General features: G+C 46.8%; 1 protein-coding gene across 3 annotated transcripts; it reads right to left on the bottom strand.

Moving 5' to 3' along the window:
- Positions 1-2,950: 2,950 nt before the first annotated feature.
- CBX8 (chromobox 8) lies at positions 2,951-7,338 on the bottom strand. Of its 3 annotated transcripts, XM_032210303.1 has the most exons (5): positions 7,021-7,338; positions 6,394-6,437; positions 6,115-6,180; positions 5,920-5,986; positions 2,951-5,669 (listed from the first exon to the last, which is right to left on the bottom strand). In XM_032210303.1, the coding sequence occupies exons 1-5, from the start codon at positions 7,087-7,089 to the stop codon at positions 4,833-4,835; spliced, it is 1,083 nt and encodes a 360-aa protein (XP_032066194.1). In that variant the 5' UTR covers positions 7,090-7,338; the 3' UTR covers positions 2,951-4,832. The 3 variants fall into 3 exon arrangements, with proteins under 3 accessions (XP_032066194.1, XP_032066193.1, XP_032066191.1); XM_032210302.1 differs by having other exon boundaries at positions 6,115-6,437; positions 7,021-7,075; XM_032210300.1 differs by lacking the exon at positions 7,021-7,338 and having other exon boundaries at positions 6,115-7,013.
- Between the last annotated feature and the right edge of the window lie 7,171 nt (positions 7,339-14,509).

The raw sequence follows: 14,509 nt of genomic DNA, 5'->3' as shown, positions 1-14,509 counted from the left end.
GGCTCTTCCCTTCCCGGACGAAGGCGAAGGGAAGCAACCCGATGCAACCCCACCCAACCAGTGTTTCTGGACTCGGTAATTGCCTACTTGAAGACGCACGCACATGCACACACACACACACACCACCGACTGAAAACACGCCAGAATAACAATAATTATGTTGGCGCAGACTCTGGAGAAGGGAGAGGTGCCCATTTAAAATAAATAAATAAATCCGCCTTTCCCACAGACCCGACGCCTTGTCCTCCTCCTTGTCATGTTAACGCGCGAGGGAAAAGGAATCCACTGGATCGATCCTTAGGATCACCGACTGGAGCGGGTGTGGGAACAAGGAGCTAAAGTCAAATTCCTCGCATGGGTTGCGGAGAGAACCCCTCTGCAATAAGTAAGGAGGGGTCCTTATGCCTGCTAGTTCAAGATTACGGCCGTCTATAGTATTCATGAGAGAGTGAATAAATCGACGGCGCTGCCGCGATTAAATCATAGGGACCCACATTTACGCTGGGAAGTCCGCAGCCAACCTTGGGAACGCGGTGGCAGTCACTGTTTCTACGCCTGTCGCCAACTAGCTGCAGTCGAACCTGTTTTACTCCAGACTAAGATCACCGTACCCCGCTCAACTCTTCTCCTAGCGCCTGGGAGCAGGGTGGGTCACGCCAAGTATTTGGCTAGGTTGAGTTGCGGTTTAGGGCAAGTTGAAAAGGAGCCTGGGCTTCCATTTCTGGTGGGCATTTTGCGTGAACTCGACCTTTCGGTTTCCATCCGAATTGTGTTTTGGGGGGCATGCCAGATGAACCTTAAACCAGGGGTTACGACCCACAAACCCGTCTTTTAGAGTTAAGCTTAGCGGTTGTTCGAAACCAGCCGCACAGCAACCTTTCAGGTCAAGGATTGGCATTGTTTCTAACCGCGGGGCGCCCTGTATGGTCCCCCTTCCCACGATGGGCGCGGAGGCGCTAGATTGTCTCCGTCGCTTCTGGCTGGGACGCTTCCCGGACTCGCCAGTTTTACCGACCTCCAAACTCTCCGCGCTGCCACGCAACGCAAAACTGCAAAGACCCAGGAAAGTGCGTGGCCAAGAAGGCCACGGCAAATTCCAAAAGGTTATGTTGGTAAACAGTGTTAAGGCTACATGGGAAAGAGGGAAGGCTAGATTTAAACAACAATTAAACATGATTTCGGTTGTTAACATCTGAAGAATTTCTCCCAGGGATTAGGATTCCTGATCACAGAGAAGCCGCGGGTAAACTACCTCTGCGGGCCTAACCGAAAAAGGGAAAGGAGCCTTGTATTTTACTTAAAATTCAAATCTGCCCATTTTCCTCCCCGACCTTTTCAGTTTGATCTCAAAGATCACAAAGGAATTGAAGCCATAAAGGCCCTTTGCTTTACAGCCTTTATGGCTTTTATTAGTGAAATTTGGGGTTCTGGATTATCACAATTCTATAAGGTACCTGCCAATCTTCTGCTTGGGTAGTCCTATTAAATTGTTTTACTAATTCTTTTCCAGGTAAAGGATACAAGGCTGTGCCTTCAGTTCAATTGAAGGAGTAACTGAATTTTTGTAAAATCCCTGGCAAAGCTGGCCTCCCACTCAAATTAGCAACATTGTAAAATTAATTAACGTCTGAAAATAGATTGATTCATGCTTGAATATAGCAGTAGCACTTAGATTAACATACCACTTCATAGTGGTTTACAGCACACTATAAGCTATTTACGATTTACAGAGTCAGCATATTGCCCCAAACCATCTGGATCCTCATTCTACCGACCTCAGAAAGACAGAAGTCTGAGTCAACCTTGAGCCCGCCAGGATCAAACTCCAGGCTGTGGTAGTGTTAGCCTGCAATACTGCATTCTAACCACTGAGCCACAAGATTACGAGCTTCCATCCATAACTTGGTGATAAATACAGATACTGTTCCTCCTTTTAATCTTCAACTTCTTAGGGATTCATTTAATCCCAGAGACTGGTGAATGTCCCAAGAGAAAACGGCTTGAAGCCCAAGGGCATCCATTATCATCCAAAAATCATAGAGGCCAGCAACATAATGATATTCCCAGGGAAAGGTTCTTTATTTCAGTTTCTCAGCGATCCAGTAGGAGAACAACTTCCTGATCTCCACTACCTGAATTTTGGTCAAGCATGAAGTGCTTCAAAAAGTCTCCCCTTTCAGTTGTGCGTTGAGCAGCTGGCTAGGGCAAGGAGGTAGCACCATATTTTCCCAATTGTAGTACTTCACTCAGGAAATGGGCTGGTGCACTGCAACCCAACTTCATATCAGAGGAACTGCTGAATGAGCCAAGGGGCAGCTAAGTGTTCTTTTCCCACAAGCAGGGCAAGATAGGATGACCCTCAGAACTGTGAATCAGGAAGAGGAGTCTTTTATCCCAGAGAGCAACAAATGAAACAAAGCCAAGTCTCTATTTACAAAGAATCATATATATTTCAATTCACAAAAAAGCAGGTACTGTATTAGACATTCCACATTTGCAGAAGACACCTACTTAAGCTTCACTTATGAGACTGTGAGGCCAGTTCAATAATATTTTTTTTCCTTTTACAAATCTTAAAAGAGAATTAAATAACTCACACCCACATACATTCAATATATGTAACTATGTACATAGACAGATACACTCACATGTCGGTCTAGCTTTTATATACCCATGTGTGTGCCTCTAGAAACCCACATCACAGGGGGCATATACCACCTTTGACACCTGAGGAATTAAGGAGAGCACTTAAAGATCGTTTCTACCCAGGAAATATACTTCCTAGGCATTCTCCCCTCTTCCCCACTCCAGCTCTAAACTATATGGAACCACTGTCAACCAACACATATGCTGACATGCTTCCTCACCCCTGGTTGAACTCAACAGATTTGCAGAGCTACAGAAATGCTTTGAGCTGACTGGAATTTAGAATATTGGTTTTCCTTTAAATAAGAAAGGGAGGGTGAACAGGAGGGGAAAAATGAAGCTTACTTCTTCAGCACAATCCAAACAAAATGTCCATGTTGGTATTGGTGGAAAAATCCCACCTCCAATAAGCAGGGAGGAGATAATGGGCTATGAAACAATATTTCTATCTGAGCCCAGAAATGACCAGGTCATTTCTGCTTCTTGCAACTTGGGGTTCACCTGATTTTCTCCTTGTCTCTTCTCATTAGGCCACACATAGAGTTTCACTCCCCGCAATTAGAAAGTGTGTTAAAAGGGCCCAGTGAGTCAGCCATTCAGAAAAAGAACAGAGAAGTCAACACATCCCCCTGCTAGGCCCTTAGAGGCTATGAGGCAGATTTTGTGCTTTTTGAACCAACAAAAGATGCTTAAATCAATATCTATTGGGACACCACAGCACCTGCTAAAAGCAGAGGAAGCAACCCTTCCCCCAATTTCCTCTGCGTGTGTGTCCCCTATTAATCAGGAGCTTTACAGAATAAAGCACAACCAAACCCTTTTCATGAAAAGCTAAGGAGAGTTCATCTTCAAGGGAGTAGAGAAATGGTTTAAATGTTTGTTTAAAGTTGACAAGCATTTTTTAATCACTTGGCTTGGAAAATTTGGGGGGGGGGGAATCAGATGCTTCTTTCTTTAAAAAATGAAAGAAATTTAGCTATAAAAACAGCTAACTCTGAAACTCTTTCCTAGCCCCATTACATGGGAAGTTGTATTTTATCCTTAATCAGAGATTGAGAATGTATGAGGAAAACAGTGATGTTGTGCCATATGTTAATCTAATAGCCTACAAAGGAACTACGAACATTGGGGGAGGCTGGAAAATCCACTTTCAAAATAACAGCAGGAACACTGAGAATATGACCAGTCAGATGCTTTCCTCCCCAACTTTCTGGCATGTAAGGAATGTAAACAGATTTTCTTATTGGAGTGAGCAGGGAAAAGATCAAGAAAGAGAGAGAGAGAAATCAAAATTAAATTAAACTATCAGCTCAATTTCTTCTTCTACTACTCCCACTTTCCCTCTATGACAGTCATATTAAAGTGCATAACAGCAGCTACACTTTAAAAAAAATCTTACACATCCCCTTCTCCCTTGCAAGAAAAGGTATTCAAGTTAATACTTCTTTGCTAAAACATATTTCAACCGTTTTTAATGGACACTTTTTAGAACAACAACCTTTTTTTCAACTGGAGCAAAACAAAGCAAGACAATACTGTAAAGTCAAGTGCTTACTTCAGCTGTCCAGCCAGAACAGTTGTGTATACAGCACACTTGATTGTACAAAGCAACACCTTATAACAATTTTAAAAAAACCTGGAGCTTTTTCAATCCCCAGATGAATATAATATCCCCATATTTTCAGTCAACATCATATTTGTGGGAAGGAAGGAGAAACAATTGGGGGGGGTGTTAAACCAAAGTATTATGATTGACTAACAGGATCATTCATTATCTACACACCAGCTCTTGCAGTTGAGGCAAGAGATGCATCACTTCTCTGTTTTAATATCCTTCTCCAAAGGCCTTAAATTAAAAAAAAGCAACAATCAAACAACTTAAGAGCTGAAATATATATATTTATATGTATGTATATAGATATATATATATAGATAGATATATGTATTTTTCTTTAAATAACATATTTACATCTAATAGAAAATATAACTCTAGAGATAATTTTTTTCAACCAAAATTGAAATTGGTGGCAAGGTTGGGGTGGGGAGGGAGAGATAAAGAAAAGAATTAAGGACAGATGTTTGACAAGCAAGCCTGTCCCAAAAAGCTTTAAAATAAAAGTTTTTTTTAAAAATCCCAATTCAGCCGACCTCTATCCAAAGCCTTTCAATGACTTCTCTGAAGGAATTCACCGCTTTTCTTTAAAGAACCCTTGGTCTGTGCTGCTCTCCTTGATGGTTACTGTCAAGAAATTGGATGTCACGTCAGTCACTACTACTTTCTCCAAATTGTTGAGAGATGGGCTCCAAGGTTCTTCTTCTGGGTCACCCAGGATCCGGGAGACAGGGATGCGGGCGATGAGAGAAGGCCTGCCAGCCTGCGTCCCTATGCCATCACGATATAAGCTGCCTTGGTTTGCAGAGCTATGCAAGATCTTAGAAGCCCCCAAGTCCAAACCACTTTGCCCTTTGGAATCCAGGAAATCCGCCCTGTGCTTGGTCAGTCTAGGAGGGTAAGTCTCAGGTGCACCCAGTTTCATTCCAGTTTCCGCCCTTGGGTTGGGAACAACACTGGGTAACTCAGGCTCTCGTCTCCGAGCTAACTGGATCACACTGTGTCCTGAACTGAATTTTGCTGTCCCAGAGTTATCTGTCTCTTCTAATTTTCTAGCTTTTAGGTAGTCCACCACCATCTTGTCGCCAGGCTCTATTGACTTCCGCTTTGAGGCAACCTCTGTCATTTCGGGCAGGTCTTTCCTGGGCTTTGGACCTCGTTTTTTGAAGGCGGCTTCAGATCGGTCTTCCTCTATCCCCACCCTGTTTTCCTGGATTGGCTCCATTCGAGGCATGCTGGGGGAAGAGGTGGTGGAGGTGCTTTGAGGGGGCAGTGGAATCTGTCTCAGTCCTTCTCTAGCCCGGGAAGTAGAGCCCAGTTCCTGGGGAGATCGTCCAGGATAAGGTACCCGGAGGCCCCTAGCAGAGTCACTACGGAATTCATATGTTTTGGCTTTGGCTTTGGCCTGGGCCTGCAAAAGAATGAAAGCAACTACACTTCTTTAGTCCTGTATTCCAACAATGTTGTCAAAACAAAGGCAGAGGGACCCCCTCCCCATACTCAAACACAGACATACACACACACATTCAGACACAGAGAGCAGAAAAGAAGTTGGTTCTTCATATTTTGACCTTTTAATTAAGAAAAAAAAGTTGCATTTTCCATTATGATCCCAGCAGAAACTCATAAAACACATGGCTCTTTGCACTTGTCTTTCTTACCTTTAAAAGGAAGGTTTTGGGTTTGGGGCCACGTTTCTTAGGACCATAAAGTTCCATTTCTCTTTCCCTATGTGCGGTTTTTAAGGGGGGAGAAACACAAATGCAGGCATTATGAGGACATAGAATGATTTAATAGTGCTCTAAAACACAGTTATGACACTAATAAAGCTGTAGGTTTTCCTCAAATAGACATACCTTTCCTCAAAAGCAGCAAGGAGGCGGGCATCTAGAATGTTTTCCTCAGGTTCCCAGGTGCTGTACCTAGCAAAAAGTAAAAGAAAGTCCAACAGAGAAGGAGGAGGAAAAAAAGAGAGAGAAAAAATAATTCCCCCCTCATGATGTTCCATAACACAGCAGTGGAGGATAGCTTGGGGGGAGGGGGGAGTCGCTCGGTCTACTCCACAAAGCATTATTTCCAGTCCTACTGCAATTTTTGCTACCAATCTACATTAGACTGCCCTGAGCTCTACTTACTTCTGAGACCAGCCTTTCCATTTCACCAGATATTCCATCCGACCCTGCAGTTGCCAAGAAGAAACAAATGAGCCCGCATTTCAGGAGAGCCTACCAAATTAAACGGCGCTACAATTTCATACTCGCTATGAAAACCAAAGGTGTTCCCGACCGCATGCGTCAATTACCAAAAAAAAAACAAAACAAAAAAAACCCAAGCAGCCCCCAAAAGCATGCCACGAAAACGCAAAGGCAAAAAAAAGCTGCAAGGGCGGAAAAAATAAAATATCTCCATGCATGAAAAAGGGGGCGTGCTGCAAGCCGGGTTCCAATAGATGCATGCAGAGCTGCGTGCAAAAAAAAAAAAAAAAAAATAGCCGCAGCAGCCAAAAACGTGCATGCATTTAAGAGGTTGGAGGGGGGGGAAGGGTCCGCGACGCTCGAGAGATGGTGGCAATCTGCGCAGCGCGAGCCGAAAGGGGGAGCGGCAGGCAGCAAAGCACTGCTGCAGAAAGGAGGGAGCCGCGCGGAGAGCCCCGCTCCTCTGCCTGCCTGCCTGCCTGCCTGCGGCCTCGGGCGGGCCTGGCGGGTTCGGTGCCGCGCGCACAAAGCCGAGCCTGCGCTGCCAGGCAGCGCCGGAGCACCTACTTTCCGGATGCGTCTCTTGAGCAAGGCCTCGGCCGCGAAGACCCTCTCGCCCACGGCGGAGAGCTCCATGTTTACTCGGCCGCTGGCAGCAGAAAAGCGGCGGCGGCGGCGGCAGCCAGCACAGCCCAGACCATAATAGTCCGCTCGCTGACGTCAGCGTTCGCCCTCCCTCGCCTCGCCTGTCTCCCTGCGCACTTGTTGCTGGCTTCGCTTGTCCGCCTGCCTTGCCCGCCCGCCTGCCCGCCCAGCCGCTCTTCTACGGGAGAGGGGCCGCTCTTGTCGAAGCCCTGGCTCGGCTCGGCTCGGCTCTTCCCCAGCCTCCCCTCCCCCCCGCCCCCGCCTCCCCGCGACGTGATCGGCGTTTCAATCACAAAGGGCGGAGCCAAAGGAGTAGGGATCCCGGAGGGGGGCAGGGAAGCTGCGTTCCCAGCAGGGGGAGCTGGGAGGGGGGGGAACCTCCGGAGCGGCTGAGGGGGAGAAAGCGAGGCGGAGGGGGTCTTCAGCTGTCTGGAGGGGGAGGCAGGGGGAGGGGAGCGGGAGCCCCCTCCCCACCTCTCCTCCTCCTTCATATCCCTCCTTGCTCACCAAACTCCTCCAATCCGCTAGCCCAATTCCAGTCCCCTCCCCTCCGTGTGTTTCGGGGGGGGGGGAGAATAAATCAATGGCATTTATAGAGCCTGGAGACAGGCGAAGCTTTTCTTTCTTTTTTAATCGACTTCCTTACTCCAGCTAAATAAACAACGACCAGCCCCCACCCCACCCTAGCCTGGAAAGACCCCCCCCCCCTACAAGTAATAAGGAGGCGGAATAATACAGGATCATCGAGAAGAGGAGGTGCCCCAGCCAGATTAATCTGGGAGAGAGGAGGAGGAGGCCAAGTTAACCCTGGGATTCGCAGGATCTGGCCATTGACGCATTAGGAATTCGATCTTGAGCATTGGTTCTGGAGCCCGGTGGGTTGAATGTGTTGCAAAAAGCGGAGGGAGGAGACACGCCGACCACACAACACCGTTCCTTCTCCCTCGGCTGACGCCTCTCTTCAAAGTGAGCGGGTGGGGAAGAGCCAGAATAACTGAGGTTCCGAAACTGCCCCCCCCCCTTGCTCCAGCCCGTCGACTTTCCTGAAAGGAGACGTGGGTGGGTGGACACCCACGCGCATAATGAGCTGAAATGTCGAAGCAGCCGCCCAGAGCGCCCTCCCCCGTCTCATTTCTAGTGGTTCCGGGGAGAATCGCCTCCTCCGAACTGTCCCTCGTAGATCCAACTAGACCGGGACTTTTCTGCGACAGTCTCTTGGATCTATGCAAATCTCTAGGAAGAGCGAGCGCCTCCCAGGCTCCACTTCGGTGCGTTCCGCTAAAGTAACCTACCCGTCTCTCTGCTTTCCCGCTGGTGTGCAATTTCCCCTTCATCTGTCATTCTGCAGAGGAGTGGAGAAATGCAACTATTTTTCCTTTCAGTGCAGCGTTTTGAGCTAAACTCGGTGAACGTTGACTTCAGCCTATTTTCTGGGAGAAGCATAAAGACGCGGGGAGATGAGCGAAAGACACGGGTGTGTTTACCTCCTACTGTAGCTCATAACTTATGTCCAGGGAGAAAAGCTACTTACCCACCGAAAAGCATGTTGGTCTTTCCACTCTAAGCCTCTGAGTTTAGCGCTTTGAGTCACATATCGGTAGTTAGGAAAAACTTCAAAGAACATCAAGAATCTTTGTTCCCCAGTAAATCCTGGTGAGATCACGGACATACCTATATATTTGCTTGACCCTAAGAGTTCTTCAGACTCCTGGGAAACCGTGGGCTTCCCAGACGTGTTCCTTACGTGTAGAAATGCTAGATGTGTTCAATAGATGTATTTGTGTGCAGAAATCGCTGTCACGATCTATCCCTGCCAACAATCTAATTGTCCCGATCATTTTGATTTGCATCTAAAAAAAAGCTTAAAGTGAGTCCTGTTCTACTCTGCTTTTCTGCTTCGAATCAGAGAGGATCTCGGACTAAGTTTTGTACTCTACCACACGATTTTCTGAAGCTGATGGATTGGCATGAGAACCAAAGAGTTCATAGAAGTATACCAGCTCAGGCAATAGTTTTATCATAATATCTAGAAATTCTACAATGTACTTAACTCTCTACGATCGAATACATTAAAATAGGAAACCAAGTCTTATCATCAGTTAATCAGTGTTTGCAATTTTAACACACTTCCGGGTGTGTGTGTGAAGGCGGGGAGGAACGAGGAATCTATTTGCAGGCTGTTTTGTTTTGTTTTTAAAGGCAACCGAGGCATCTTCCCTTCTAAAACGCCAGTTCTGAATTACAAAGTCGACTTTCTCAGCAACAAAAAGCAGTAGCAGCAATCCAGCTGTTTCTGCTTAAGTTGAAATACTTTCCAACAGTTTGGGCAGTGAAAATAAAGTCGACTTCAAGAGTCTATAATGCGCGGTTCTGGTTTCCTAACTCTTAAGTACCTGGGGGTAGGTTATTCGCTAGTCTTCTAGAGAGAGCGCGACTGGGTGGGAGAAAGGAGAATGGCGACGGGGTAGGGAAAAGTGTGGTGTAGGTCAGGTCCCACCCGGGTCTGGAGGTCGGGAAGAAACTGCCTGCCGATCCCATCCATAAAGGCGCGAGCACTCACCCAACAAGTTCTCCCAATTTTTGAGCCTCACCACCAACTTTGGGTGAGTCTCCTCACTGAACCGTTTACCAGATCTCATTTCGATCCGCCAAACTCTTAAGAACACTAACGCCTCTTGAAGAGTTCAGGTATTTGCTCTAAAGAGATATTTTGCTGTATTTCCTCCCTTCTTGCCCGTTAACTATATTTACCTTTTGACGCTTTGAAGAGACTCGAAGGATTAGGAGACGTGGGAGGAGAGAACGAAGGCAGAAACAATTTTCTATTTTGTGTTTTGAAGGGTGTGTGTGTCTGTTTTTGCACTTTTCGGTGAAACCTATACAACAATGATCCTCTCAAAGCGAATGTTGTCTTCGCTTTCTAGTGATTCCGGAATGAATCGCAGCCCTTTTGTGTCGCACCAGGAACCGGACTGCGGGGGAGAAGGGACACCAATAGCATCCTAGCATAGTGTCATCCTTGTGGGAACTTAAAACACGAAAACAATCGGATGGGAAGCGAGGGTACGACCTAGGCAGCAATTTCCCCCAAAGGAGTGAGGTGTTGGTTCCAGATGAAACACAAGATAAAAAAGAATTCCGTTTTTCTCGACACTGTCCCAATGCCCACCTCTAGCTTCTGTGCCTCAACAGGGGGAAGGGGAACAAGGGCTCCACCATATGAGACCACTCGTCAAACTTGCCAGTGTAGCAATTTTATAACCCCCTTAAATCTCTAGCATAGTGGTAGATATTGGGAACAAAGGGTAGCAACAGAATCTTATACCGCGCCTATATAAGTCGGACAATTGGAGGTTGTTCAACTGTACCTCTCGAGTAGCCCTGGTTCACTCACGTGTACCTGCTTGATTCCTTTTCGTTTCTTCCTCCGGCTCAACAGGGTACAAATTAGAAAACATTTCGCAGTCTCAATCTCTGTCTCTCTCTGTCTCTCTCTCTCTCTTCCTCCCTCCCTCACATTCACTCACTCACTCACTCACAGGCGCGATTTCCAAAAGTAGAAAGATTGCTGCTGGCTCCACCAAGCGTCAATCTCCGTGCGTCTCTGCTTGGATAAATAAGGTAAAGCTTTCTCTTCCGCTAGGTTGTCTCTATCTGCTTACAATTTTGACCGTTTCGGATCGAGTCGGCGGGTCTGGTGAACGTGGACATAAAATGCTTTCACCACTGCAATTGTATAAAGAGAAAACGGCAGCGGATCCATTTGCACCATTATTATTAACCGCTTGGTCCATGTACCTGCCTGCCCGCCTCCAATTCGCCCGGCCTCCTCCCTCTCGCTCCCTTTGTGTGTATCCCCACAGCCACCGAAGGCGATGCGCGTGGTCGCGCAACACCTGTTTCTTTCCAGGACTCTTAGCTTTTCCTCTCTCCCAGCCGAAACCGAGGACGGGAAAGTGCTAGAGCTCGGGAGAATCAGAGAGCAGCTGCCGGGTTACGCTTTCATCCTGGGATCGCCTCCCTGCCTGGCACCGGGAAAAACCATTTGGCCAGAGACAGTCGCGGTGGGAATGGATTAGGGCCGCCTGCCGAATCTCTCTCCAGCCACCTGCCCCTTGAGAGGGACGCCAGCCTATATTACAACATCTAGGAGCAACGGGGGGAGGAAGGGAGAAATCTCCCGGTCCTGCGGCGGAAAGCGCGGCGGGAGGACCTGCTCTTTCAGCCAGGAAACGAGTCTCCGCGGAGATCGGTGCTGCGCGCCTGCGCGCCAGCCGGGCTCGGAGAGAATGCGCGGGGTTGCCGGCTCCGTGGCCCGAGGTCACTCCATTAAAGCCCGACTGGGAGCAATTGCTATATACTGGCGGAGGGGCACGATCGGTTTTGACCTCGACCCCAACGACAAAATAAGGGACAGCAGCCTTCGCCCCAGAGAAAAAGATGTCCAAATTTAGCAATCGGGGACCATTTAACACCCAGAGGGAGAAAAGGTTCTGTGAAATTCAGACATTTACACACACCTCCTTACGGGATCAAGATGGAAAAGTCTTTTAAAAAAGGGAAAATGTAATCGGAATGGGGAATAGAAGGGACAACAAACAGTCCGCACTGTATATTGCTTCTTTGCCGAGTATGAATAGTAAAGGTAGTCCTCAACTTACGACCACAATTGAGCCCAAAGTTTATGTTAAGTGAGAAAATTGTTAAGTGAGTTTTGCCCGGTTTTACGACTTTTCTTGCCACCTTTAAGTGAATCACTGCAGCTTTTAAATTAGCAACAGGGTTGTTGAGTGAATTTGGCTTCCCCATTGACTTTGCTTATCAGAAGGTCGCAAAAGGAGATCATCTGACTCTGGGACACTGCAACCATCATAAATGCGAGTCAATTGTCAAGCCTCCAAATGTAAATCACGTAGCCACGGGGATGCTGCAATGGTCATAAGTAAGAAAAATGGCCATAAGTCCATTTTTTTTCACTGCCACTGTAACTTTGAACAGTCATTCCATGAACTGTTGTAAGTCAAGGACTACCTGTAGTAATAGCTGGGGAAGGGAAGACATGCTCCAGTGCAAACTATGGCCCCTGATACAGCAATATCTGCTCCCTTGCCAGGCACCCTGCTTGCCAGATCTTCCTTTGGTCTTTCCTGTCACCAACAAGCCATTAAGTAATAGGGGGACACACACACACACACACACTAAAACAATCCATAGTTGACCGCGTGTTGATAGAAGAGCTTGTAAAGTTTTACTCTGGCCCTGTACCAGCGAGCCTAGGAGTGTCCATGTTGAAATGACCGGGGTAGACTGTGACCAGCTTTCATGCACAGCATGTTTTCTTTCTGTGCACTAAAGCATGGTGTTTAACCCTCCAATCTTTGAAAGGGCATGGGCCAAGGTCAAAACCTGCTTTAGGAACAGCGAGGTCGGAAGCGGTCCTCAGGTGAACCCAGGTGGAAGGCAAGTGCCCAGCTCGCCAAAGTCAGTCTGACCCCCGCCAGCCCAACTCCGGCTCCTTCTGGGCTAACTAACACTCGATTCCTTTTCTTTTCAGCAAACGGCTCAAGTCAGGTAATGAAGGGACTGATGCGAACAACGGCAGCGAGGTCAGAGTAAATAATCCCAATCCTGATTGTGAATCTTCTTGCTGGCGGCTGACGTCAAGCGAAGGGAGGGGGGCTTGTATAAACGCTCGTGTTAAAAAAAAAACCTTTAAACTAGTATTGAATTATGAATAATAGAGCGGTGAATTATGAGAACAAACGGCGCGTCTAAGCCAATAAATACGGTTCGTGTCTCTCAATCTGTCAGCCGCTCAGTCTGCAAGTGAGCCGGCGAAACGAGTGTGTGTGTCTGTGTGTCTATGTGCAAATGATAGAAGCACGGCACGTGGACAAAGCAGCTGCGGCTTCTTGCCTGGCTCAAAAGTGTCCGGCCCTGATAGCATTCTGCTGTGTGCCATCTCTCGATCTGGTGGAAAACACCCGTAGGAAGCCAAGCGAAGGGGTTCCGCAAAGCCAACTTCGCAAAAGTTTTTTACTGACCACATCCTCAGTCCGTATTTTCCACCCACCCATCCCTCTCGATTCAATCGCCTTCTTTGCCTGACTCCTACCCCGCTGTAGATAGCAGAGATAACCCATCGTATAACGACTGTCCTTGATCCTTCATTGGGAAGAGGAGCAGATGAGGTGATCTTATTCAGCACCACCGGGACTATTAATTCTTGGGATCCTGTACGAACCTGAGAAAAGGAAGAGAGACAAAGATTCCCCTCCCCTCTTTCTTGCAATCAATCTGTGATAGTAACGCCAGGTAGATTCCTCCTAACCTTAATTTTACCTGGAGTCTCGGCTCAGGTTCTTTGACCAATAACAATTACTTCAATGTATTTCTTATGGAATGAAATTGGGCCAGCTTCCTAAACTGTGCTGGTTAGTACTAGAAAGACTGACAGGCGTTGTTCACACACTTACTAAAAGGACCTAATTTTTGGACCCACCTAACACGCTGAACCATAAAATAACCAGATGAACTCAGCTTCTACTACAAAATCACAAAAAAGCAAAACATTGTGTGTGTGTGGGGGATGGTTATCACAAATTAAATTCAGCACATTGTTTGAATGCAACTGCTAGAAAGTCTGTCCTAAACTTTCATTGTAGATACATTCACGTTATTGATGCTGCCTTTGATTTAGGAGGCCTTTCAGCACTGGGAATAGTTCTAAGGCCTATGGGAAGGTTGATACATAGCACTAACCCATAATCAGGTTTATTAGTTCTAACTAAATCTGTTAGCCTTTGTTGTTTATAACAGACTATGGTTTATGGCAGACACCATAATCAATTACCAAAAGAACATCATCTGTGTATTTATAAGAAGGAGAAAGAATAAGGAATCAAGAGTCATATATTCCAATCTTCTGTATTCCAGACTGACCAATCAAGTTCATTCTGGAATCTCTGAAAAATTAGGATAACCTCTCTTGCAAACCCACAAGCACAAACACACCCCACAGTAGCTGGCAATTAAGGACTGCTCCCTTTGATTTAAAAAGGCAGCAAACAGTTGTCCAATCTAGTAGTGGGTGAGAGCCAGGAGCTCTCAACTTTTTTGTCCCCTTTAAAACTATCTGAACTAGTGACTGCCACCACCTTTGATGACAAGAGATTCCTAGTGTAGGCATGGAAGAAGACAATGGTAAATTCTCTCCTGCTAATAAGATTGCATGGACCCTGTAGTCCCCACCAATGGAGCTTGACTTGAAGCCTCTTATCAGGCCCAAATCACATTACTTTTAGTTTTAATGAAGGAGCTGGAGTTAGGGAGCCTCAGTCTGAGGGGATAAGAAAAGTTAATGGGTACCAAGGACATCTATAAACAGGACAACCAAGGGACAATAAGGGAG

This window comes from Thamnophis elegans, chromosome 2, assembly GCF_009769535.1.
Source record: "Thamnophis elegans isolate rThaEle1 chromosome 2, rThaEle1.pri, whole genome shotgun sequence".
In the NCBI taxonomy this organism is placed as follows: domain Eukaryota; kingdom Metazoa; phylum Chordata; class Lepidosauria; order Squamata; family Colubridae; genus Thamnophis; species Thamnophis elegans.
This window is presented reverse-complemented; position numbering and strand designations above follow the sequence as displayed.

Coding starts and splice junctions, on each gene's coding strand:
- CBX8 (XM_032210302.1), bottom strand. CDS start 6,329: ATGCTTTGTGGAGTAGACCGAGCGACTCCCCCCTCCCCCCAAGCTATC. Junction 5,987..6,114: donor CTTGCTGCTTTTGAGGAAAG/GTATGTCTATTT, acceptor AACCGCACATAG/GGAAAGAGAAATGGAACTTT. Junction 5,670..5,919: donor CCAAAACCTTCCTTTTAAAG/GTAAGAAAGACA, acceptor ATTCTTTTGCAG/GCCCAGGCCAAAGCCAAAGC.